Source organism: Chlorocebus sabaeus, chromosome 10 (assembly GCF_047675955.1).
Source record: "Chlorocebus sabaeus isolate Y175 chromosome 10, mChlSab1.0.hap1, whole genome shotgun sequence".
NCBI lineage: Eukaryota > Metazoa > Chordata > Mammalia > Primates > Cercopithecidae > Chlorocebus > Chlorocebus sabaeus.
Genome location: NC_132913.1, coordinates 17,624,266 through 17,649,853, shown reverse-complemented (window position 1 = coordinate 17,649,853; position 25,588 = coordinate 17,624,266). Strand labels below are relative to the sequence as shown.

At 36.0% G+C, this 25,588-nt stretch overlaps 1 protein-coding gene across 1 annotated transcript in view; it reads left to right on the top strand.

Moving 5' to 3' along the window:
• Positions 1 to 23,687, top strand: part of ACTR3 (actin related protein 3) — a 73,036-nt gene extending 49,349 nt beyond the window's left edge. The window contains exons 7-12 of the mRNA XM_007964759.3: positions 689 to 832; positions 2,904 to 3,077; positions 16,226 to 16,318; positions 16,473 to 16,598; positions 20,697 to 20,780; positions 22,445 to 23,687. Of these exons, the coding sequence (XP_007962950.2) occupies positions 689 to 832; positions 2,904 to 3,077; positions 16,226 to 16,318; positions 16,473 to 16,598; positions 20,697 to 20,780; positions 22,445 to 22,540 (717 nt within the window). The 3' untranslated portion in view covers positions 22,541 to 23,687. The remainder of the gene's footprint in view (positions 1 to 688; positions 833 to 2,903; positions 3,078 to 16,225; positions 16,319 to 16,472; positions 16,599 to 20,696; positions 20,781 to 22,444) is intronic.
• The last annotated feature ends 1,901 nt before the right edge of the window (positions 23,688 to 25,588 follow it).

The following is a 25,588-nucleotide window of genomic DNA, read 5'->3' as shown; positions in this document are numbered from 1 at the left end:
ACATTCACGTTATTTGTTTCCCTTTTCTTAGAAAGTATCTCTGCCCTACTCTGCCAGTTGTCAAATGTCTGAAAAACTTTATTTCTTATAAATCGTCCTTTATTTAAGTTGAGAGGGTAAGTTCAGTCCCTAATATTCTGTCATGGCCGATGAAGGCATCCTTAATATTCTTTCCTAATGAAATTTAATTTTGCCACACTGTTTGTTATACTTCTGACACATCAGTGAATTTGTGAATCAGTTCTACAGAATTTAGTTGTTTGACATTATGGTGGTGTGTGGAAAGCTTCAGGTTTGTGAAATGGATACATACTTCATTAGAAAAATGATAGGCACTTTGTCAAATTTCTTACGATGCATTCTAAATTATAATTACTGAAATTATAAATGATTTTAAAATAGTACTATCTGATATAAAGTCTGCTATCTAAACGATTTGATATTTCTATTTTGAAATTTACTGTTTCTGTGTTGTTATTTTAGTCATAGTTATAAATTGTCAATGGGAAAATAAATCTCAAGTTGCTGGCCATTCTTAGTTATCGTTTCTGATGAATAAAGGTGAATTCTGGGATAAAACAGTACTTGAGAATATGAATACACTAACTTGATAAATTGGTTCATATTTTTAGGTTGTATTAATTTTCAAAGCATTGAAAGTAAATTTGAAATCTTTTTCCCCCCCTAGGCTGAAGGGTATGTGATTGGCAGCTGTATTAAACACATTCCAATCGCAGGACGAGATATAACATATTTTATTCAGCAACTGCTGAGAGACCGAGAAGTAGGAATCCCTCCAGAACAATCCTTGGAAACTGCTAAGGCAGTAAAGGTAAAAAGTGTGATAGAAGTGTAGTTTAGTTAAAAATTAAAATCACATTTATAACATTAACATGAGAAATTTTTAATTGAAGAACAGTACTTAAAATAATCTTGTTAACCAGTTATAAATTATTACTCTTAAGTATATTTACATTTTCTCTGTATTTCTTGCAAGAAAATTATTATTACAACAGTTTGTCTATTTTCTTCATATTTTATATTTGAGAGGAGTAATATATAAGAACATTTTACCAAATGACCTCTCCATAAATTTTTGTGATTCTCTTTATTAAAAATAATTATTTCACTGTAAAGTGCTTGCATCTCAATTTCTTCACTGAATTCTTTATTTTAATTCTAAAAGCTTTTGTCATAAAAGTTATTTTGATACAATTGATTCATTGTGCTATAGTATAGAGGCAGTGTCAGCTCAAGTGATAGGGCACATAGAAGAAAAACATTAAGGCTGTCTAAAGTATTTTTTACATTTTTTCTGCCATGTAAGTATTATATCAATGCTTCATGCAAACTATCAAAATACTTTAGCATCATCTTTCAAACTTATTATTTGCCACATAACCAAAAAATTTCAGTGGGTCTCACATGTTTTGAAAAGTAAAACTGCCCTGGCAAAAGTAACTTTTACTTACTTGTCTCTCTTTGCATGTTTTTTTTTTTTTTTTTTTTCACTTATACATTTTTAAATTTTTTATTTCTTATTTTTATTGATTTATTTTTTATAGAGATGGGATCTTGTTCTGCTACCCAAGCTAGAGTGCAGTGGCACAGTCATGGCTCACTGCAGCCTCAAACTTCTGGGCTCACGTGATCCTCCTGCCTCAGCCTCCTGAGTAGCTAGAACTGCAGGTGCATATCACCATGTCTGGCTAAGTTTTTGTAGAGATGGAGGTCTTGCTATGTTGCCCAGGCTGGTCATGAACTCCTGACCTTAAGCAGTCCTCCTGCCTCAGAATCTCAAAGTGCTGGATGTGAGCCACCATGCCTGGGCCTCTTTGCATGTTTATGGGATTTTCCTTGCTCATCAGAGCTTAAGAATGAAAATTTATCAACTACTTCCTAGGTAGTAAATTAGTAAAGGACTGCCAAAAGTTACCCCAAGTTGGTGGCATAAGAATTAAATATATAAAAAGTTAATGTGAATACTACTGATTCAACATCTTTGGGAAGTCTGTAAAATTAAAGCAAAATGAGAAAACACCAGAGATTTAAATCTATTCCAGGGAAGATTGATGGTCAGTCTGAATGTCTTTAAAGGAGTATCATTTCTTGTCATTCCCACTTCCAAGGTTTGGAGAAGACCTCAAATAGTGTAATCAAATGTCTTTCGTTTCCAGTATTTTTTCTCTTTGTGTATTTTAATTATTACTAGTAATATTTGCAACTATCTCGGATGGAGCCTGTGATGTATAAAAATACTGGAAAAGGAAGGCTTTAAAAAATATATATATATATATAGGCTGGCAGTTGGGAGTTTATAAATTACAAATATGTTATAATCTATAATATATTTTTCAATTTTTTGATGAAAACTTTTACTTAGGTGTCATATAACCAAATATGCAACAAAATGGAGTAATTTATATTTTTAGCATTCTTTCTTTGCTCATTTATTTACTCAGACTGTAATCAGTTTTGTTTCAGATATTAAGGATCTAATTAATTTGTGTGGTTATCACAATTATTACTTATTCTTCAGTTCTATATTTTATTCTCCTTACCTAGAGCACAAGATTCATTATTACTGAGACAGAAAATGTTGAATGACATTAATGAACATTTTCAGGAAGTAACACTGAAGTAGTAGAAATCAGCTCTCCAATCTCTCAAATATTGTTTATATTTAAAGTCAGAAAATATGTGTAGGAGATGAGTATGTTTATTTGTACTACACATATGATAACATCCTAACATAAATTTTACTCCCAGCTTAATTTCCTAATTTTATTTTCTGAAGAAGTTTTTTTTTTTTTATTTGATTCTAGTTTACTGAAAACATGCCATTCTTTTTTACTGTTCCTATAATAAGCAAAAAAAGTTACTTTTGTTTATTTGTTTTTCAGGAGCGTTATAGTTATGTCTGCCCAGATTTAGTAAAAGAATTTAACAAGTATGATACAGATGGGTCAAAATGGATTAAACAGTATACTGGAATCAATGCTATCTCAAAGAAAGAATTTTCTATTGATGTTGGTTATGAGAGATTTTTGGGACCTGAAATCTTTTTTCATCCAGAGGTAAGTTTTTTTTAACGGAATTGTTTAAAAATATTCAGCAGCAAATATCAATTAATGGATATTGAGAGAGAATTGATCTCAAAAACTTTTATTAGTATACTAAAAACCATTTGAGTTTTTATGAAAAGTTTTATTAAAAAGTTTTATTAAATTTTTAAAGAAAAAATTTGCTTTTGTTTAAACAAGTGAAATTGTTGCTATTGTAGATTTAGAAAAAGCTTTTTTTTTTTTTAAATATGGGGGCTTATGTGGGGGATCATGGGAAGAGGGGAGCCCTTAAACTTTTTTTTCTTCCCTCAGTCGTGGACTCAGGTAAAGTTTTGTAATCATTTAAATAAAATATTTTGGGAAAGGTTATAGAAAGCTCCCCCTTCCCCATTTGTGTAAAATGACGATTTTACAAAGAACCTTTAATTGACCATTAAAACATAGAACTAGTAGCAAAATAGTCTTCTCTCTGTGAAGTTTTAGCAACATAAAGGCTTTATTAAATTAAGAAGTACATGCTTTTAATACTGGAAAATTCTTCTGGTAACTTAGTATCAGAATTGTAACTTTGTTAATAGAATTACTAATATGTACTTTGCTTATTTAATGTTAATAATAGTTATTTTTAAAATTTTGTTTATTCACTCAGCAAATGTTAAATGGTTTGGATTTTCATGATCCCAGCTTAAATTAAGCACTGGGTATTCAAAGATGAAAAATCATTTTATCTTGCTCTTATTGAGCTCAAAGAATAAAAGAGATGAATATTTAAACAGGTAGGGTTACAGATGCTTTAATGAGTGCATGTATCTGGTGAGGGCACAGGAACAAAGAGCATCTAAGTTTGCTTGGGAGAACATCTCAGAGGAGATAATGGTTGAACTGAGACTTAAAGGATGAATGGGTGTTTGTCAGTTGTGTGGTAGGGGAGTATATGTATTTTTGTCAGAAGGTTAGCTAGGCAGAGGTCTTAGACATGAGAGTGCTACATAAGAAAAGTATAAAGGACAGATTGGTAGGAGAGGGATCCAGGTAGGTATTCATGGACCAAGTCTTGAAGGGCAGATATGCTATGCAAGGGAGTTAGCTGGATTCTGTAGTCATGCAAAAATTTTAAGCATAGAAAATATTATTTACCATATTAGAAAGGTTACTCTCACAGCATTGGTTTGGATGGGTTGGAACAGAGGTGTGAATTGTGTTGGAAACAGATGATTTTACTACAGTATTTTAGATGAAGGATGAATAGTATTTGTGGGTCAATGAGAATGAGGAAGGAGGTGAGAGAAAAATAGAATCAACATAATTAGTAATTGCTTAGATATGAAGGGAGTAAGAATATGAGGAATCTGTGATAATTCCCAGGTTTGTAACTTGGGCAGCCCAATGTGCCATCCATTGAGATTTGTAATACTGAAAGGGAGGAGTAGGTGAAATAGACACAGATGAGTTTATTATATGCATCTTTTAAAAGGTTCAAAAACAAACACTTGGGTGTTGTAAAGTCATCACCATATGTGGGGCACAAAGGAAGAGGTTGGCTGAGAAGAGACTGTGGAATAGAAAGATGAAGAATAGGGCGTTCGTCAACACAGACACATTATGGCTGAGTAAGTGGAACCTGCAAAGAATCCTGAAGATGACAGAGAGGTAGAAGCCAAGCTAAAGGATTATGGTCATAAAATTGAGAGAAGTGAATGTTTCAAGAAGGAAAGGTAAATAGTGCCAGTTGCTGCAGTGAAGTAACATTAGAGGAAACCTTAGAAGTACTTGGAGTTTTTCAGCATCTAGGTTGTCAGTGATCATAGGGGAACAGTTTCAATGGAGTGATACATTAGAGCAGCTTGTTGCCTCAATGAGAGGTGAAGGTTTGGAAATCAGTAGTGTGGACATTCTGAGAGATGGCTATGAAAGAAAAAGACAGTGGACTAGTAAGAATTCAGTTACGAGAATAAGGCTCAAGATAGTTTTAATTTTTAAGAGGGCTTACTCCCGTGACAGGAGGGAAGGAATTAAGAATAGGTACAGGAAAATGAACTAGGAAGAGCAGAGGCACAGGTAGGTAGTTGAAGAAGTTCATCGTCTTAGTTCATAGTTTTAATTTTTTTGTGAGGTAGAATCAAGCTTATGTTCTAGGAGAAGGGATTGGATGTAAAATTGAGGGCTTGTGAAGCATAATGACTTCATATTTACTGTTGAGGGGAATTGAGAGGGTGACTAGTGAGCGCTGTACTCAAGGTAGCAGATTAGATACCCAAAACTTTTAGTTGTACAATAGTGTCCCCTCCCCTCCCCCAGACAGGTGTGGGAAAGGAGCAAAAGGTTTTGACAAAGCAGAGATTAAAGTATTGCAGCATAGAGAAGAGAGCAAATCCTGAAAGCCGAATTACCTAGGGATAGTGAGGGACACAGGGATTGGAGATCATGATAAATTGACACATAATAATTGTGAATTGGTAGCAGAGGAGTGAGCATGAGAAGGATAAGTAATTGTGGTCAGACTAGTATACTGGAGTGTGAAGGTTTTTGGTGGTACATTTTCTTTGCAGTTTCTCAAAAAATAAAAAGGATGTATACACACAGCTTTAAAGGTCAGAGAACACTGACAGACTTAAAATTAGCGGCTCTTCACCCTCCTGCTGCCATTGTGTTCTATAGAGCATCCTTTAGCTCTTAGTTATTGCTGTTGGTATTAACCCCCAGGTTTCTAAATACTGTGATGGTATTACAGGAACATGGATGGAGCTGTTTCTTGATATGTCACTGTTAGTGGTTTCAGTGCTAGCCCCCTTTTAGATTAGTTATTTCTAGACTCTCTTTTCTTCCAGCCTGCCCACGTGTGAGGTTATTGTTATTAGGTAAATCATTAGTATTGTGATATTTATAGTATTATACCTGAGACTGTTGTTCACTTTTGAGGCAAGTAATGTGATTCTTTTCCCTTAAAATTCAGCTTTTCCAAAACTTTCACCTTGTTTATTCATTTGCTTCATTTTCTTTTTTTTTTTTTTTAACTTTAAGTTCAGGGGTACAGGTACAGGTTTGTTATATAAGTAAACTTTTGTCATGGAGGTGTAGTACAGATTATTTTGTCCCCAAGCATTAAGTCTAGTATCCACTAGCTATTTAAAAGTGAGAACATGCAGTAATTGGTTTTCTGTTCTTGCATTGGTTTGCTAAGGATAACGGCCCCCAGCTCCATCCATGTTCCTGCAAAGAACATGACCTCATTCTTTTTTTTAGCTGAATAGTATTTCATGGTGTATATGTACCACATTTTCTTTATCCAGTCTACCATTGATGGGCATTTGGGTTGATTCCATTTCTTTACTTTTGTGAAGGGCTGCAGTGAACATATGTATGCTTATGTCTTTATGATAGAACAATTTATACTCCTTTGGGTATGTGGGATTGCTGGGTTGAATATTTATGTTTTAGGTTCTTGAGGAATTGCCACACTGTTTTCCACAATGGTTGAACTAATTTACACTTCCACCAACAGAGTATAAGTGTTTCTTTTTCTTTCCAACCTTGCCAGCACCTTTTTTTCTTTAAATTTTATTTATTTTTAAAAAATATTTTCTCTTTCCTTCATTTTTTAGGAGCGATGTTGTGAGAATATTTTTTGACTTTTTAATAGCCATTCTGAGTGGTATGAGATGGTATCTCATTGTGGTTTTGATTTGCATTTTTCTAATGATCAGTGATGTTGAGAGTTTTTTCATATGATTATTGGCCACATGTATGTTGTCTTTTGAAAATTGTTCAGATCCTCTGCCCACTTTTTAATGGGGTTGTTTTTTTCCTTATAAATTTATTTAAGTTCATTATAGATGCTGGATATTAGACCTTTGTCAGATGTGTAATTTGCAAAAATATTCTCCCATTCTGTAGGTTGTCTGTTTACTCTGCTGATAGTTTCTTTTGCTGTGCAGAAGCTGTTTAGTTTAATTAGATCCCATTTGTCATTTTTTGCTTTTGCCATCTTGATCATGGAATCTTTGCCTGTACCCATGTCCAGAATGGTATAATTTGCTTCATTTTGTTCATTCCTTCATTTATTTATTGGGGTTCGAATTAACTTTCTTGTTATACAAGGTCTGGAAGGGAACCGAGGAAGGTGGGTCTCATTCTATTTAGAGGATTTTAACAGTTTCTTTCTTTTTTTTCAAGCCTTGTTTCACCTTTACTTATATGGTTTGTTACACCTTCAATTCCTGGGACTTTAGAAGGTTCTTGATTGACTTCTTACCAATATGCCCTTTTAGTATCTCTTTTTGCCCTCCAAACAGGATTGAAATCTTTTATTCATTGTTTTTTTGCCCCCGTTTCATCCTTGGTCATTTACCTTTCCTTTTAATTCTCTTGCTGTCATTTTAGTGGAGACAGTTTAGTCTCTCCAAGAGACTGGAGAGATAACCACACATAGCTGGACGTTAGGACAGATATTTGTATGGACCTTTTATATGTGAGTAGATTAATAGAAGTGTGTGAGACCTCATTTCAGTTAAGGCACGTCAATTAATATGAAATTGAAATCTTAGAGAAAAATATTAAAGCTCCAAGTTGGGGACAGGAATTAGAAAATTGCAGAAGATCCTGAACAAATATCCTGTATAAATAGGATTATGACCACAAGATGGATAATAGCATGGGATATAGGAGATGAGCATTTGAATGGAATGTGCTTGACAAATGAGCTTAGCTGATGCCTTGGTTTCTTAAAAACCTTGAAGTAGGCTGGTTGTGGTGGCTCACGCCTGTAATCCCAGCACTTTGGGAAGCCAAGGTGGGCGAATCACTCAAGCCCAGGAGTTTAAGACCAGCTTGGGCAACATGGCAAGAGCCCATCTCTACCAAAAAACACAAAAAATTAGCCAGGCATGTGGTGTGTGCCTGTAGTCCCAGCTACTTGGGAGGCTGAGATGAGAGTATTGCTTGAGCCCAGGAGGTCGAGGCTGCAACGAGCTAGCATTGTACCGTTGTACTCCAGTCTGGGCAACAGAGCAAGACCCTGTCTCATAAATACGTAACCCTGAAGCTTTAGATATGTAAATGAAATGTGTTTCATATTGCTTAGGAAAGGTATAGTTGGCTGGATGAAATTGTGTCTTGCTGCTAATGTTTCATGTATCATTTTTTCTATTAGTGTGAATAACCTTTATTGTTTGATACACCAATTTTTCTTTGTTAATTTTTTAACTTTAAAACATTTTCTATTGTGTATAGCTTTATGTTCCTTATAAGTAATTTCTTCCTATGAGAAACCTGTTTCTTTTTAAAAAACCTGTTTTGTTTTCTCTTTTTTTAAAGGCTGTTTTTAAATTCAGTTATATATATGCACATGGTTTAAAAGTCTTGGTCTACAGATCCTAACAAAAACTAGGAGTACCCTGCATGTTTCTTTCCCCGTTTTCTATTTCTAGAGATAACAACTTCAGACTCTTCTTAGTTGCTTCTTTTGCTGGTTGCCTCCTTAGCTATGTATTGCTTGGTTATATTGCAACTTCAAATTTTTTTTCAGTGTTAGGCGCTTTTTTTGTTTTCTTTTGGAAACAGGGTCTTGCTCTGTCACTCAGTGCAGTGGCTCAGTCATGGCTCACTGCAGCCTCCGCAGGCTCAGGTGATCCTCCCACCTCAAGACTCCCAAGTAGCTGGGACTACAGCTATGTGCCACCACTTCCAGCTAATTTTTGTGTTTTTCGTAAAAACAGGGTTTTACCATGTTGCCCAGGCTGGTCTTGAACTCCTGGGCCGGAGCAATTCACCACCTTGGCCTCCCGAAGCGCTGGGATTATAGGAAGGAGTCACTGTGCCCAGCCCTGTGTTAGGCGTTGTCTGTCTAATTCCAGCTATGGAAGAGGAAGATTTTTTTTTTAATCCTTCTTCTATCATCACAGACAGAACCTTTCTATTCCCTTTTCATCTCATTTGTTACATTATAATTTCATGTAGGTTGAAATTCAGTGCTTATGTTTTTGTGACCGCAAATTTTGTTCATATCTGAGCCATGTAGTTAACCATGAAATCTTTTCCCTTCCTATAAGTAACTGTTTTCCATGAAGTTATTAATAAACTGTTTGCTTAGTGCTAAAATAATACCATTCATTCACCTCCACATCCTCTTCATTAGTTATATAAATCTCTTCTCAGGATATTCAGATGTATAGGGTTTATTCATCAGTTTAATTTTCTGAAGTGTCTGTTACATCCCAGTCTGAACTTGCTTCTTTCTGTACCCAGTATAGAGTGGCCGTATTCCTTTAATATCATTCTAGGGATTCCCTTTCCCTCTCTCGTGTTGGATCTCTTTTTCCTGTATCCTATGTCTTTTTCACTCCTACTGTCCAGTTCTTTATTTTGGTGATCATCTGCCAATAGAGTTCCTTTTAGGGCATATGAGACAGGAAAATGTCGAGACCTTGTGTGTCTGAAGTGTATTCATTTTATCTTCACGCTTGTTGATAGTTTGGTTATAGAATTCTAGATTGGAAATAATTTTCCTTCAGCATTTTGAAGCCGTTGCTTAATTGCTTTCCATTATAACATGAAGTTAATAAAAGCTGATTTATATGTATAGGACCTGTTTTTTCGTTTTTTTATCCTGTACAGATGCTTGTAGGATCTTCCCTTTGTTCCCTAGCATTTCTGGTTTTTTGTTTGTTTGTTTGTTTTTGTCTTTTTGTTTTAATCTGTAGGTTATTTCTTCAACTTTACCTACTGAGTTTTCTATTGGAGTTTTAAAATTTCTGGCAACATTTTTAATTCTCAAGAGCTTCCCCCACCCCTACTTTTGAATATTCTTTTTTAAATGCTACCGTTTTCCTATTTCATTGTTGTCTATCTTCTGGCTCTTTAAGGATATTAATCATAGGGTTATTTTTTGTTTTGTTTTTGTTTTTTAGTTTTCTTCTTTCTATAGTCTCTTCCAAGTTGCTTAGTCTTGTTTCGAGTTGGTTGTTCTCTGTTTCGATTGCTATGTTTTTCCTGCTAGAGACTTTTGCAGACTAGTCATTTAAGAAGGGGACACTAGGCTGGGCGCAGTGGCTCACGCCTGTAATCCCAGCACTTTGGGTGGGTGAATCACTTGAGGTCGGGAGTTAGAGACCAGCCTGGCCAATATGGCAAAATGCCGTCTCTACTAAAAATACAAAAAATTAGTTGGGCGTGGTGGCGGACGCTTGTAATTCCAGCTACTCAGGAGGCTGAGGCAGAAGAATCGCTTGAACCTGGATCGCGCCATTGCTCTCCAGCCTGGGCAACAGGAACGAAACTCCACTTCAGAAAAAAAAGGGCTTGTTGACTGTGGCCTTTTCTTTGGGGGAATGCCATATATGTGTTACTTTAGGTCTTTTTAGCTACTTTCCAGAGAAGACTCCTGGCTGCTGGGTAACGGCCGGCAGCCAAGTGGGAAGAGACTTTGCAGGTTGCCTACCTTCACGTAAAACTCCCCTTTTAGTACTTTCTGCTGTGTATTACAGTCCTGGAAACTCTTTTCTTCAGTGTAGAGAATAGGATTCATCACTTTTTTCTTTGGATGAGGCGGCGGCATTTGTTGCTTCTTTGGAGAGGATCTAGAGCTTTAACAGCTTCTTAGAGAGACTTTCAACCCGTCCTTCTTCCTGGCCTCCTTCCACCTCAATTCAAAGCTACCCGGGTCAGCCAGTTCTTTGGGGGATGTGGAGAGGGAATTTTTGGTATAAAATAGCTTGGTTCTTGTTTTTTACTGATGACTTATTGTTTTGGAGTGTTTGCAACGTCTTGTCCATCTGCTTTCCAGCTTACCAAATTTGTTGCTGGTTTTGCTTTGCTCTCAATACTTTTATTTTTCCTTTAAAAAATTCTCAGGCCGGGTGCGGTGGCTCACACCTATAATCCCAGCAGTTTGGGAGGCCGAGGCGGGTGAATCATGAGCTCAGGAGTTCGAGACCAGCCTGACCAACATGGTGAAACCCTGTCTCTACTAAAAATACAAAAAAAAAAAAAAAATTAGCTGGGCGTGGTAGCATGTGCCTGTATTCCCAGCTGCTCAGGAGGCTGAGGCAGGAGAATCGCTTGGATCCAGGAGGCGGTGATTGCAGTGAGCGGAGACGGCGCCACTGAACTCCAGCCTGGTGACAGAGTGAGACTCCGTCTCAAAAAAAGAAAAAGAAAAAAAATTCTCTTTACTGATATTTTGAGTAGTGTTTTGGAAGAGAACAAAATTAGATACATATGTTTATTAACCATGTTTTCTCAAAATAGACCTGATTTTTGTATTTTATAAAGTGTGTCATACACACCTTTTTTTTTTTTTTTTTTTTTGTGATTTTAGATGGATACTTCTGTGTCCTAGTTCCTCTGTCATTTGAAGGATTCACTTGGTTTTTTGTTTCAGCTAGATGAAAGTGTAGGCATCTGAACTGTCCAGTACTTCAGCGCTGAGGATAAAATGTATGAAAGAGTAAGGAAATTTATTTTTGTAGTTCTGTAAGTTCATCACAAATACTAGAAATAGCTGTTTTTAGAAGGAGTGGGTTTGGCATTTGGATTTTGTTTTTAAAAGGAAATTTTTTGTTTTTTTTAAGAAAATCATCCTAAGGTTTTAAAACTTGTTTAATAAGTTTCCAGGTATAGGAAAGATTTGGACTGCTGTGTTTATTTGGGTATATTTGCTACTTCCTGTATTTTTTGGAGAAGGGTAAAGATATTCTTTCCTTGATAGTCCCTTCTAATGTTCTCAGCATCAGTAGTCTTAAGACTTGACCAGGGAGCAGTTAGAGGCAGAACTGACTATTTTGCTGACAGTAAAAGAAAAGGCCTGAAAAATAGTATGAGAGACCCTAGGTTGAATCTGTTAGTATTAAAGCATTGAATACTCTTAACAATTTATTATCACTTTTTAAATTTGTTGATTCTTTTTCTTCTTCATTTATGTACTAAATAGTCATCGCTTGCTGCTTTACTCTGTATTTTACCAGTTCTCACTTGGGGTTCTGTTGTCCAGTAGTTGCTATACTTTTTTCAAATATATACTCAAGTCAGACTTCATTTTTTTAAAAAATAAATTAGCATTTCTGTGTGTGGATCTAGGGTATGTTAATATTTAAAGGTTCTGTATTTTTCTTCTGTGCATTCTTTTTTTGTTTGTTTGAGATGGAGTCTTGCTCTGTTACCCAGCTGGAGTGGAGTGGCGTGATCTTGGCTCACTGCAACCTCTGCCTCCTGGGTTCAAGTGATTCTCCTGCCTAAGCCTCCCAAGTAGCTGGGATTACTGCGCCTGGCCTCTTCTGTGCGTTGTTGATTAAAAACTACTATAAAAAGGGCACAGGGCCTGGCGCGGCGGCTCACGCCTGTAATCCCAGCACTTTGGGAGGCCGAGGTGGGTGGATCACGAGGTCAGGAGATTGAGATCAGCTTGGCCAAAATGGTAAAATCCCATCTCTACTAAAAATACAAAAATTAGTTGGACATGATGGCGGGCACCTATAATCCCAGGTAGTCGGGAAGCTGAGGCAGGAGAATCGCTTGAACCCGGGAGGCGGAGGTTGCAGTGAGCCGAGATGGTGCCACTGCTCTCCAACCTGGGTGACAGAGCAAGACTCCATCTTAAACAAAAAAAAGAAAAAAAAAAGGGAGGGGGGCACAGAGATATAGCACAGTACTGAATAATCTTATTTTTTCCTTTTACTTGAGCATGGTATAGCAGATAAACTATCTTAAAGGTAGGAAAAGGACTATGGGAAGGTTAACGTGTGTGTGTGTGTTACTGTTTTAGGCAAATACTGAAGAGTACAGCCGACAAAGGACGATGTAAAAATTTACAAGTTCTGTGTTAGCAATTTGATAACACTTTTAAAAATGAGTATTATGGAACACATTTTTGTCAGGTCGTTAATATTCTCTGTACAGATTTTGGAGAAGTAAATCTTTTCTTTATAGTTAGAGCAAATGATAGGTTCTCAGGTTAAAGTGTCACTTTGGGATCATTAAAATACAGTGTTTTGAGAACTGAAGGCTCTTTAGAAGATTTCACAGTCTGAAACTGAGAATGGTTGTTGAAGATCATGGATGTGTTCTTGGAAAATAAAATTTTTAGGATTAAGCTGCTCGCTACACTTAATCAGTAACTAAGTCATTTTCTGCCAGCACATGAGCTTGTCTTTAAATTACTTATAGAGTCAGCTGAGTTGAGCTCTATTCTGTTTTCCTTGACAGATAAAATTTACCCTAGTCTGTAGGTTGGGTTCTAAAGGCTCCATATGAGCCACATGTTCATACCCAGTGTGTATTCCTCTTAGAGGTCCTAATGTACACTCCTCAGCATGCTTCAAAAAGATAGATTTTGACTGCCAGGTTCTTTTCTTTTATTATAATAAAGGTCAGTAGAATCTTTCTTAGTGATGTTTTACATGATCTAAATTAAAAGATTTTGTATTAGTATGTGTCACTTCGATAACATTAAATCTCTTTTCATTGTATGCACAACCTGTAAATAATTTAAAACTAATCTTAAAAACTGGAAAATGACTGGGCATGGTGGCTCACACCTATAATCCCAGAACTTGGGGAAGCCGAGGCAGGCGGATCAGTTGAGGTCAGGAGTTCAAGATCAGCCTGGCCAACATGGCGAAACTCTGTCTCTACTAAAAATACAAAAATTAGCTGGGCATGGTGGCGGGCGCCTGTAATCCCAGCTATTTGGGAGGCTGAGGTAGGAGAATTGCTAGAACCCAGGAGGCAGAGGTTGCAGTGAGCAAAGATTGCGCCGCTGGGCGACAGAGCGAGACTCGGTTTCAAAAAAAAAAAACCTGGAAAAAAATTGACACATGCCTACTAATTATCAATACAGTTACAGACTCAGTTTAATAAATAAAGGAATATTGTCTCTCAATTAGTACAACCTAATTATAAAAATGAGTAGCTGAGGAGATAAGCAGTACTTGTTTGTTTTTGACTAATTAGAGCTAGATTTTGATTATTTATTTAGAGACAGAGTCTCTGTCTGTCCCCCAGGCTGGAGTGCAGTGGTGTGATGATAACTCGGTGTAACCTTGAACTCGTAGGTCAAGCAGTCCTCCTTCCTCAGCCTCTCAAGTAGCTGGAACTACAGGTGTGTGCCACGGTGCCTAGCTAGTTTTTAATTTTTTTGTAGAGACAGTCTCACTGTATTGCCCAGGCTGGTGTCAAACTCTGGGCCTCAAGCAATCGTCCTACCTTGACCTCCCAAAGCACTGGGATTATAGGTGTGAGCCTCCATGCCCAGCATCAAGTTATTGTTGTTTTTTTTAAGTTTTTTAAAAGGTGTGTCTTTCTTTAGTGCCAGCTGTTTGGAAAGAGTAAGTTTATTTTGACTGTGGTATATCATCGTTTGAATATACAGCTGATGTTATTCAAAGTAGATGTGCCAAAAAGTTCTTGAGAGCACTGAATTAGTGAACACTGAGCTGTTGCTCCTAGGGAAATACAGTGTTAGGTTTCTTTGAGCCTCTGGTAACATTTTTGTTATCCCATTAATGTATACCCTTGTTTCATGTATGTTTCTTTTCTTTTTTTTTTTTTTTTTTTGAGACGGAGTGTCGCTCTGTCGCCCAGGCTGGAGTGCAGTGGCTCAATCTCGGCTCACTGCAAGCTCCGCCTCCCGGGTTCCCGCCATTGTCCTGCCTCAGCCTCCCGAGTAGCTGGGACTACAGGCGCCGCCACCTCGCCCGGCTAGTTTTTTGTATTTTTTTTAGTAGAGACGGGGTTTCACCGTGTTAGCCAGGATGGTCTCGATCTCCTGACCTCGTGATCCGCCCGTCTCGGCCTCCCAAAGTGCTGGGATTACAGGCTTGAGCCACCGCGCCCGGCCGTAGGTTTCTTTTTAAAGGCACTGCATTTAGTATATTATTTTAGTATATTCATTTATATTCAATAGCACTAGAACACATGTCTGAACAAAGCTATCTAACTTGGCTTTTTCTCTGTAAGACACGTCACAGCTTCCTTGTGTTTAGTAGCCAGCACTTCAGCAGTATGGTTGGGGGCTGTTTTAAATAATGAAATCACTAACAAAAATATGAAAACTGTGTCACTAAATAGAACTGTGAAAAGGATACTTGTTTATAGTATGAGAGCTGAAACTAGAAAGCAGAGTATCATCTTGTTCAACCTCAACTGGGAATGTGCACATCAGTGGACTCAAATTTTTGTTGCTCTGCACATGTGCATGTCCATGAATAACCATATTTGGATTTGGGGGTTATAAATATGTTTTAGCGAGCAGGTAAATTCACAAATATGGAATCATGAATAATGAGGTTAGACTACGTTTATTTATTTCATCCCCTGTTGATGGACTAACAGGTTTTTCCTCTTAGAAACAAGGCTATAGTAAATATGCATATGTAACAGCATACATGTTTGAGGAGTTTCTTCAGGGTTTGTGCTAAGAAGTGGAGTTACTAGTATGTGCATTTACAATTTTGTTAGCTATTTGTATTAGTCTATTTTCATACTGCTGATAAAGACATACCTGAGACTGGGCAATTTATAAAAGAAAGAGGTTTAATTGGACTTACGGTTCCAGTGGCTGGGGAAACCGCACAATCATGGCAGAAAGCAAGGAGGAGCAAGTCCTGTCTTACATGATGGCAGCAGGCAAAGAGAGAATGAGGAAGACGCAAAAGCAGAAAGAAAAGATATGAAACCATCATATCTTGTGCAACTTATTCACTCCACAAGAATAATATGGGGGAAACCACCCTGATGATTCAGTTATCTCCCAGCAGGTCCCTCCCACAACTCACGGAAATTATGGGAGTACAATTAAAGATGAGATTTGGGTGGGGACACACAGCCAGACCATGTCACTATTTTATGGTTGCCAAATTATTCTCCAGAGTGGTTACATCAGTGTATACTCTCACAAGCATATGAAAGTTTCCATTTACCCAGATTTTTGCCAGCTCGTAGTATATGTATGACTTTACATGTTTGCTATTCTGATAGTTATAAAATGGTATATATCATCATAATTTTGAGTTTTCTCTGATTTCAGTGTCTTCAATTTGAATCTGTTAGAGACCAGTATTAATAGTTTCTAAAAGGCCTTTTGTTTTTGAACTGAAAACCTTAACCTTTTATTGTGATATTTGTCAGTAGTGATATGATCTCTATTATATATCCAACTTATTTTTCAGTTTGCTAATCCAGACTTTACACAGCCTATCTCAGAAGTTGTAGATGAAGTAATTCAGAATTGTCCTATTGATGTCAGGCGTCCTCTCTACAAGGTATTTATTCAAGGTCTAACTTTAAAAAAACTTTGATGTAGTCTGTCCATTTTTTGATATTAAACACCTCTCATAAAAAGGATATAATAGCATTTCAGTACTATACCTTTAAACTTTTCTTTTTAAATATTTATATTTATTTTCTCTCCACTAGAATATTGTCCTCTCTGGAGGTTCAACCATGTTCAGGGACTTTGGACGTCGCTTGCAAAGAGATTTAAAAAGAACTGTAGATGCCCGGCTGAAATTAAGTGAGGAATTGAGTGGCGGTAGATTGAAGGTTGGTTTTTTTGATTATTGGTGAGAAGGTTGAGGGTGCCTTCCCTGATTGGGATGAGAAATAGTTGCCAACATTCCCTCTGATTTAGGAAAATAAGAGGAACCTGTCAGGTATTCTAATGGAAATGGTTAATGTTATAGATTTATGTCTATGATATTCTGGATCATTTGATTCTTTTAGGATATTGTCTGTATTTCTGGAAAATAATTCTTAGTAATACCTGTGGAAAGACTTTTTTTTCTATACCTCTCTCATAGATAATTAATATAGTAGATTTCTTTGGATACACCAACAATAAAATTAATTTTGGATCCACAAAATTTTATGTACTATAGAAGGACAACGAAGCTGAGTTGAGATTGACACCATTGTTGAGTAGTCAAGCCTGCTCTCAAAAACTGACTTTAGCTACCACATAGCAACCTCAAAGTGTGCAATCAAATTGGTGGTTTAACAAAGTAACTTTTGTATTACATGTCCTGGACCTTTAGGCTTGAGGTAAAAAAATCAAAATTAATTTAAAATTCTCAGATGTCTGCTTTCTATATTTAGAGATAGATTTTTCATTTTTTTTCATCCTTGTTAAATATTGAAGCAGAACATTGATTTAGAGGATAAGTTGCTAAATAAAATACCTTCTGCTTGGAAAATTACCAAGAATGAGCACTTTATCTGAGACTTCCACAATCATTCAGAATTACTTAAAAGTAAAGCACAACACTCTAGGGTTTGCTGATTGTTGAGAAATTGCATGATGGCTGACTCTTTTCAGCACCTATATTTTGATTATCTTGAGTAAACCTAGCCGTAGGAATGCAGTAAAAAGTGTGTGTTTTGGGTAGAAGGCAAAATATTGAACTCTGTCTCTATAACGTCATGACTTCATACTTAAGGAAGTCTACTCAATAAACTTTTAAAATGTTGCCTTTGCTTTTGCATCCCCATCCCAACCAACCAAACCACCAGCCCACCCACCCATTCATCCATTCATCTGTCCATCCATCTACTCTCCTTATCCACATACCTATCTACCCTACCTCCTACCTAAAAAAGAAGTCATTGGGTTTTGCAAGTATAATTTTAAATTCTCTGTACTGAGAATCCTACTAATCACATTGATTATGTGAATGAATGTAGTGCATATTCCGGTTTTTTTGTTAGAATACTTAAGAGATTGACGCTGATTGTCCTAATGGTGTGGTTATGGATGTATTAAGTAGCCATTTAGCTTTTAATAACTCATTACAGATATATAAGTAAAAAACAATGCTGTATGTTTTTGAGTACAGTATTTTAATAAAGTAAGATCGTTTAACATTTTTAAACTCTTTTTACACTTGTAAATAAGAAATAAATTTACCCAGTGATCAGTACTGTATCGACATATCGAAAGAAACAGGTTGGGTATCCCTTTTTTGAATTGCTTTGTACCAGAAGTGTTTCAGGTTTTGAGTTTTTCTGGATTTTGGAGTATTTGCATTATATACTGGTTCAGTATCCTTAATCCAAAAATCTGAAATCGTGAGCATTTCCTTTGAGCATCATGTTGGTGCTCAAAAAGTTTTTGGATCTTGGAGCATTTTGGATTTTCAGATTTGGGATGCTCATCATGTATATGAAAAACATTGTGTTCTGGAGGACTGCCTTCTTCACCTTAATTTTTCTTGCTAGTAACTTTTATAGGTCTTAATAGCATGTGTTTATATATCTATCTATCTCTGGCTTCATTCTCCTTCAGTCTGTAATTTTTAATGGCAACGAAACAGCTTTGAAAAAAGCCGGCCGGGCGCGGTGGCTCAAGCCTGTAATCCCAGCACTTTGGGAGGCCGAGACGGGCGGATCACGAGGTCAGGAGATCGAGACCATCCTGGCTAACACGGTGAAACCCCGTCTCTACTAAAAAGTACAAAAACCTAGCCTGGCGAGGTGGCGGGCGCCTGTAGTCCCAGCTACTCGGGAGGCTGAGGCAGGAGAATGGTGTAAACCCGGGAGGCGGAGCTTGCGGTGATCAGAGATCCGGCCACTGCACTCCAGCCTGGGTGACAGAGCCACACTCCGTCTCAAAAAAAAAAAAAAAAAAAAAAAAAGCCATATCATTCTGTTACTATAAATATGTGTGTGTACACACACACACACACACACACACACACACTGAATTGTAGATATGATGGTTCATTATCCCCAATTATTTTAGTATATTTCTAAAATCAGGAACATATTACAGTTGTCAAAATCATGAACATAACCTTGATCATCCAGTGTTATCTAGTTATAGAACTGATTCTAATTTTACCAGTTGTTTCACTAATGTCCCTTATAACAAAAGGAAAACCAAATACCTTTTTTTTCCCCTTATCCAGGATCCAGTCAAGGATTGCATGTTTCATTTACTTACTGTGTTGCTTCAGTCTGTTACATAGTCAATGTTTTTTGTCTTTCTTGAATGAATGTAACATTTTTGAAGAGTACAGTCATTTATTTTGTAGCATATCCTTCACCTTGGGTTTGTTTAATATTTCTTCTTGACTAGGTTCAGATTATGTACTTTTGGTAGTGATGCCACAGAATTGATGTTGTGTCATTTTTAGTGCGTTGTATCAGTAGACACATGATAGAATTTGTCCTGTGTGTGGATTTTGAGCATTTGGTTGAAGTTGTGTCTGCCAGGTTTCTTCACTATAAAGTTATTTTGTTTTCCTTTATATTTGATAAGAATCTTATGAGGAGACACCTTCAGACTATCCTGTTGCTCATTAAAGTTTCAGTCACTAGTTTTTAGCATCCATTGTGATTCTTTCCTAAAACAGTTATTGCTGTGGTAGTCGCTAAATGGCATTTTGCAAATTCCATCATTCCTTGTATGTTTTTAAGTCTTGTTTTACTATAAGGAAGAGTTTTCCCTTCTCCCACGTTCATTTATTCTTTTAGTAATATCTATATGAACTCCTGATTTCTCATTTCGTGGTCTGTATCTTTAATATCACTGTGATATCATAATACCAGTAATACCACTCATCATTAATTTTATTGGCACTTTTTTTTTTTTTTTTTCCCAGATTTGACCAGTGGGAGTTATTAAAATGGCTCTTAGATTTTTTTTTTTTTTTTTGGTTGTGGCCACATCTTTTTTTGCCTACCTCTGTACTTCCTGGCATAGCAAGGTGTTTCAGGCTGATCTTGTACTTTCTCTTTCTGGCCCTGGAATCAGCCTTTTCCCCCCCTTTTCTTTCTTCAAGACATCTTTGTCTTGTTCCTTTTAGTGGAGAACATTGCTAAGAAACCAAGCTTTGTGCTCATTACTACTGGGGTATCATGGAGTCTAGGACTTCTCAGTGATTAGAGTTAGGGGTGTGTGTGTGTGTGTGTGTGTGTGTCTACATCTATATCTAATTCTCTACATAAATTAAAAACCATGAATTTTTACGGATGTCTCCAGTTGTAGAGGGTTCACTCTAGTTTTCTGCCCTTCCGTATTGTAATGCCCTTCTGTGACAGTGAGAAGCCTGGCTCCTGTTACCTATATAATATATTTATGTTTTTGCTTAATCCCAGAATATGTATATAATAGTTTCAGAATTGTTAATCCATACCACTGTGAAAAATAGACCCAAAACTAGAGTTCAGTATTTGCTTATATTTTATCTTCAGCCTGAAGGCTTATAAGATGCAAAATACTGTGTTCACAAGTTGCTTGAGTTAGTCCCTTTCCTCACCTTAGTATGCTTATGTTTGAAAAAAGTACAATTAGTTTAATTTGCTTTTGCTGTACTTTGTTTTGCCCCAACCTCCCCTTCTTTTAAGGTATTATTTTTAAATATGTAAAACACTAACATTTAGGTTCTTCAAGTCAGAACTGTATAAAACGTGTACTCATTGATGTTTTCCTTCCATTTATTCTGCTCTGTTCCCTCCCAGTCTCTTCCACAGTGTTCCCAACCCCTTCTCTCTGAGATAGCCAGTCTCAGTTGTTTCTGGTTTGTAAGATACCACTTGAATTTAGTACAAATATTATTTTTGTATATGTACATTTAAGGTTAAATGACACAGAAATTGTTATTTGAATTTACTATGAAGATGATCTTACTATGTCTTTCTTAGCCAAAACCTATTGATGTACAAGTCATTACACACCACATGCAGCGATACGCAGTTTGGTTTGGAGGATCAATGCTGGCTTCCACGGTGAGTGTGATGAAGCTTACTTTTATTTTATTTTATCATTACTGTTTTCTTATTTTATTTATTTATTTATTTATTTATTTATTTATTTATTTTTGAGATGGAGTTTCGCTCTTGTCACCCAGGCTGGAGTGCAATGGCATGATCTTGGCCCACTGCAACCTCTGCCCCCTGGGTTCAAGTGATTGTCCTGTCTCAGCCTCCCAGGTAGCTGGGACTACAGGCGTGTGCCACCACACCTGGCTAATTTTGCATTTTTAGTAGAAACTGGGTTTCACCATGTTGGCTAGGTTACTCTCGAACTCCTGACCTTGGGTGATCCACCCATCTCGGCCTCCCAAATCATTGGGATTACAGGCGTGAGCCACTGCTCCCGGCCTTTATTATTATTTTTTATTGAGATGGGGTCTTACTATGTGCCCAGGCTGGTCTCAAACTCCTGGGCTCAAGTGATCGTCCCACCTCAACCTCCCAAAGAGCGCTGAGTTTATAGGTGTGAGCTGCTGCGCCTGCCTGAAGCTTATGTTTAAATTTATACATATTTTTTTAAGGTAGAAGAGTCTATCTGTACTTAGTGAAGAACAAAGCAAATTCCTTTAAATTTTATCTAAAAATAATAAGAAACTTTGTCTATATGTATTTGTAGTATTTTAAAAATTGGAAGTAATTTAAATTTAATTGGAAGTCATTTTAATTTTTTTTTTTAAGCTTGCTAGCCATTGTTTTAGAGTGACCATTTTATACTATGTTTTAAAGTTAATCTGTAGGGAAAGTTCTATTAAAGCTGGTAATTTAGTCATCAGAAGGTCCTTGTTTGTTCTGTTTAAGTATTTAAAAACATTAAGGTAAGTTAAGTTTCATTGCATAGAAAGTATGATGTTCTCCACTGAGTAAAGGGAATTATTCTAAATCCTGTCCCCAAATTAAAATGTCTTTAAAGTCCCCTTAAAAGGTATTATAGTGTTCTAATACCATTAACTTAGGAAGTATTGGTGTTTTGTTCTGGTAGTGCATGGAATATTAAAATGAAGGAGCTTTTATCTGAATTATTGAATAACTGTACAACTTTGGATTTAAAACCGTTTCCAAAATAGGAGGTGAAAGTTATTTTCTTCCTCAATTTTAGTCTTCTTCAGTTGGGCCTTATAACCTAGCTGAGTTTGTGACTTTGCCTTGAGAAATGAGGTAACACAGCATGGAACAGTCTATCTTTTCCAGACCTTGAGTGAGGAAGGCAAATGATGTAGACATTTCTTAGAACTAGACAAAAAATGATCATAGCATGACTAGGAGTAGTTTATCTGTAGTTAGGCGAATGCTGCTTCTTTACATTATTGGTGCAATGAAAGTGTGGGAAAGTCTCAACAGAAGACTAGGCATTTGAGAACCTTCCATGCTTCAAAATTTCAGAATCCTCGCGGCAGGTGTGTGAGACAAGGATAGGGGGACAGGAGTTAATTGCTCTTTTGGAGTTCCGATAAAGATTTATAGCTGGTTTTAAGTCATGGCTGCTAGAATTTCTAAGCTTTCATGCCATGAAATGGACTAATAATAAACATTTTAGACTTAACATCTATTTTAAAGCATCACTCTTAAAATTTATTTCAGTATACTTTGAAGATGGTAGATTTTTGACCTTTATAAAAATACACATTTTTTGTTTTCAGCCTGAGTTCTACCAAGTATGCCACACCAAAAAGGACTATGAAGAAATTGGACCTAGCATTTGTCGTCACAATCCAGTGTTTGGAGTCATGTCGTAAAATTGACTTCATAGTTACTGGGGTTAGGGAGGTGGGGAAGAGATAATCTTTCTGATTACCTGTTTTGTCTGGATGGCTGGTTTTGAGGTTTTAAACCTGACTTGAAATAGTAACACCAAACATGATTATACAGGAATATTTTAATAAGTGTATCAACATGCAGATGTAGAAGAGAGCGAAAGTGATTGTGTTTTTCTTTAGATTGAATATTTGAATCTTATGTGTAACAAAAAGAAGTGGGTTTTAGTTCTTTCTGTGCCCTGATATTTTGTATATTAATGAATTATCCAAGATTTGATGGGATTTATCAGTGTGTAGATAGCTCTATAATGCTTGAACTGTACACTTCTAAGTGTGCAGTGCAAGAGCTTGTTTATATTTCATACTTTTTATACTTTGAGGAAAAAAAGTCAAAGAAAAATTGTATTTGAGGGAAAAAACCATGACCAAGTAAAGGATAAATTCAAAAAATAGCCTCATGAGACTTGGCATACACACTCATGGGATTCCAGTTATTATGGAGTGCTTCCATCCCTCTCCACCCCTTCCCCCGAAAAGGTTTTCTTTGCAAGTGCTTTTGGAACTAAGAGCTAGTATCTTGGATTAACTGATGCCTGCTAGTGCTTTCTGATTACTTGCATTCTGTTTCTTGCTTTAAAAGAAGAGTAAAGACAAGAGTGTTGGACCAGTATTGCAGTTCTGTAGTGTTGTTTCTTATAAAAAAAACAAAACAACAACAATAATTTATCAAAATTGGCATATTTAAAGCCTAACAACATTCTAATAAAGGCACAAATTTCTTTTTAATACTTGTTTCAGGCTCTTTAATCTCTTTATAAGTTAACTAATAAATCTATTTTCTTCAAACTTCTGCAATAGTTCTTTAAAATCACAACAGTTGTTAGCAAGCTGACTTTTTTAATGTGCTCAATACAAATACTTGTGAACTTTTAATATGTCGAGTGCTTTCATTTTGATAACTGGATCTCCATTTGATATTTTCATTTGTATAACTCATTTGCAGTCTGAAAATTTTTTTTAGTGCCAGTCCCTGAACATACCATTGAAAGTTAATTTTCTTTGCATTTTAAAATATCTGGATTATGAAGAAAAAGTGATGAAAATAAATTAAAACTGAATTACCTTTTCTAATGTTTTTTTTTTTTTTAAAGTAATGTAATTCTACTTTGTTTTTATGTATGTGATATGATATCTGTTTCTGTTGAGATTTGGGAGTTATTGAAATCTCTGTAATGTGTATGGTGGAAAATTTCTTGTGACCTTAAAATTTTACCAGTTATTTATAGAAAGATAAAATGGGAAATGTTTCATAGGCTTTTTACTAGCAATTGTCAGTGAACACTTGAACTCCATTATTCATGAAAATAACACGTTAGGATTAGAATACTTCTATTCAAAAGTGAAATAATATAAAGTGTTTAGTTTTTTGTTTTTACTATGAAGATAGAATTGGGGAGTAAACTTCAGTTTTTGTTTAGAGTGGATCTGAATATTTAAAATCCTATAATCATTTTTGTGAATCTTCCTTCTTTGAGTATGGAATTGTAACAGACAAACTATATATCCTATAGTAGTGTCATCGTCAGTATCAAAGGTCTCCTTTTTTTTTTAACTGGAAAAAGTATTCCACAAACATTATAAAAATACTATTCAAACAGTACCAAAGAGTAGATTAGCAAAAGTAAGTTTTTTTTCCCTAGCCTGTCTCATTTTTACATCATTACACAGTCTATTTGGAATGTCTTAGATGTCCTTGTATTGTAATTTTCTGTGTAGATAGAAATAAATGTAGCTTTCTTATTTTACACAAATAGGAACTTACTGTATATACTGTTCTGCACTTTGCTTTATTAAAGATCTTTTGATAAAGAACTATATTGATAAGCAGTAAAGATGTCTTGCTGCTGGCCCAATAAAATATTGTTAGCATCATCATAAATGTCTTTTCCACCGGCGATGGTTGGGTAGTAAGTGAATAAGCTAGAAAGACATGTGTATAAAGCTGTTTGATGACAATCTCAGGCATATTTATACAGAGATGTTCTTAACTGTTTGCTACAAAAACGTGAAGGTCAAAAACTTTAAGCTTACACTTATTTGGGGAGACAAAATTCCAGCCTTTCTTGTGTATTTCCTGATACCCCTTTTGCTCTACTTTTGGAGGAGTGAACCCTAATAGGATGGTAACAGCATTCTTGTTTCTTTATATCTCTCTCCTGTGATTGTATATCGTTTTTTCAGCTTAAAGCAACTTCAGTTGGAAATATGTAGAGGTTGACCAAGGTGAACTAAAAAGTCTGTAACACTGATTAGATATCAAGCAACATGAGCACGGTACATTGGAAAAGCACCAACTGAAGCCGGTGGTTGGATTTTTAATTCTGTTTCTGATAATTAATGATATAGCTCCTCGAAATTTGTTTTTTGTTAAAACTTGGAAAATATATTTTTATTATTTTGGACAAAGTATTTGAACTCTCTGGACCTTAATTCCATTTATATATAAGGTAAAGGCATTATGCTGGATTATCCTACAATTTCTTTGAGTTGTTAGAATATAATGTAGCTTAATAATAGCAATATTAGCAGTGTAGTAGATTCTGACTGCAAAACCTAGCCTTTTCTATTGATTCATTTGTAGTAGTTAAAGGTGTTATCTGATTTATCCTTTTTAATAGGCAGTGCTTTGATCAAGTGGGAAATAGTAATGGACAAATAAAATCAATGGTCATTATCTTAACTTGATGCCTGCTTTTCAAAAAGTGAGCAATTTTCACGTCTTAACCCTTAGACATTAATTCATGGCACCTACTATAAGTACTCACCCTCTTACCTATCTTCTTTTCTGTAAGAGATAAAGTGGTTATTCAGACCCCCAATACAGTTTTTTGCTTTATATTCACAGCTACTTAAAGATCAAAATAACTATTCTTGCAGATATTTCTAGGAATATATTTAGAAATAATATGAAATACAGGGATAATAGGCCAATTATGATCTTTATTCTTAATTTCTACAGAAAAATAC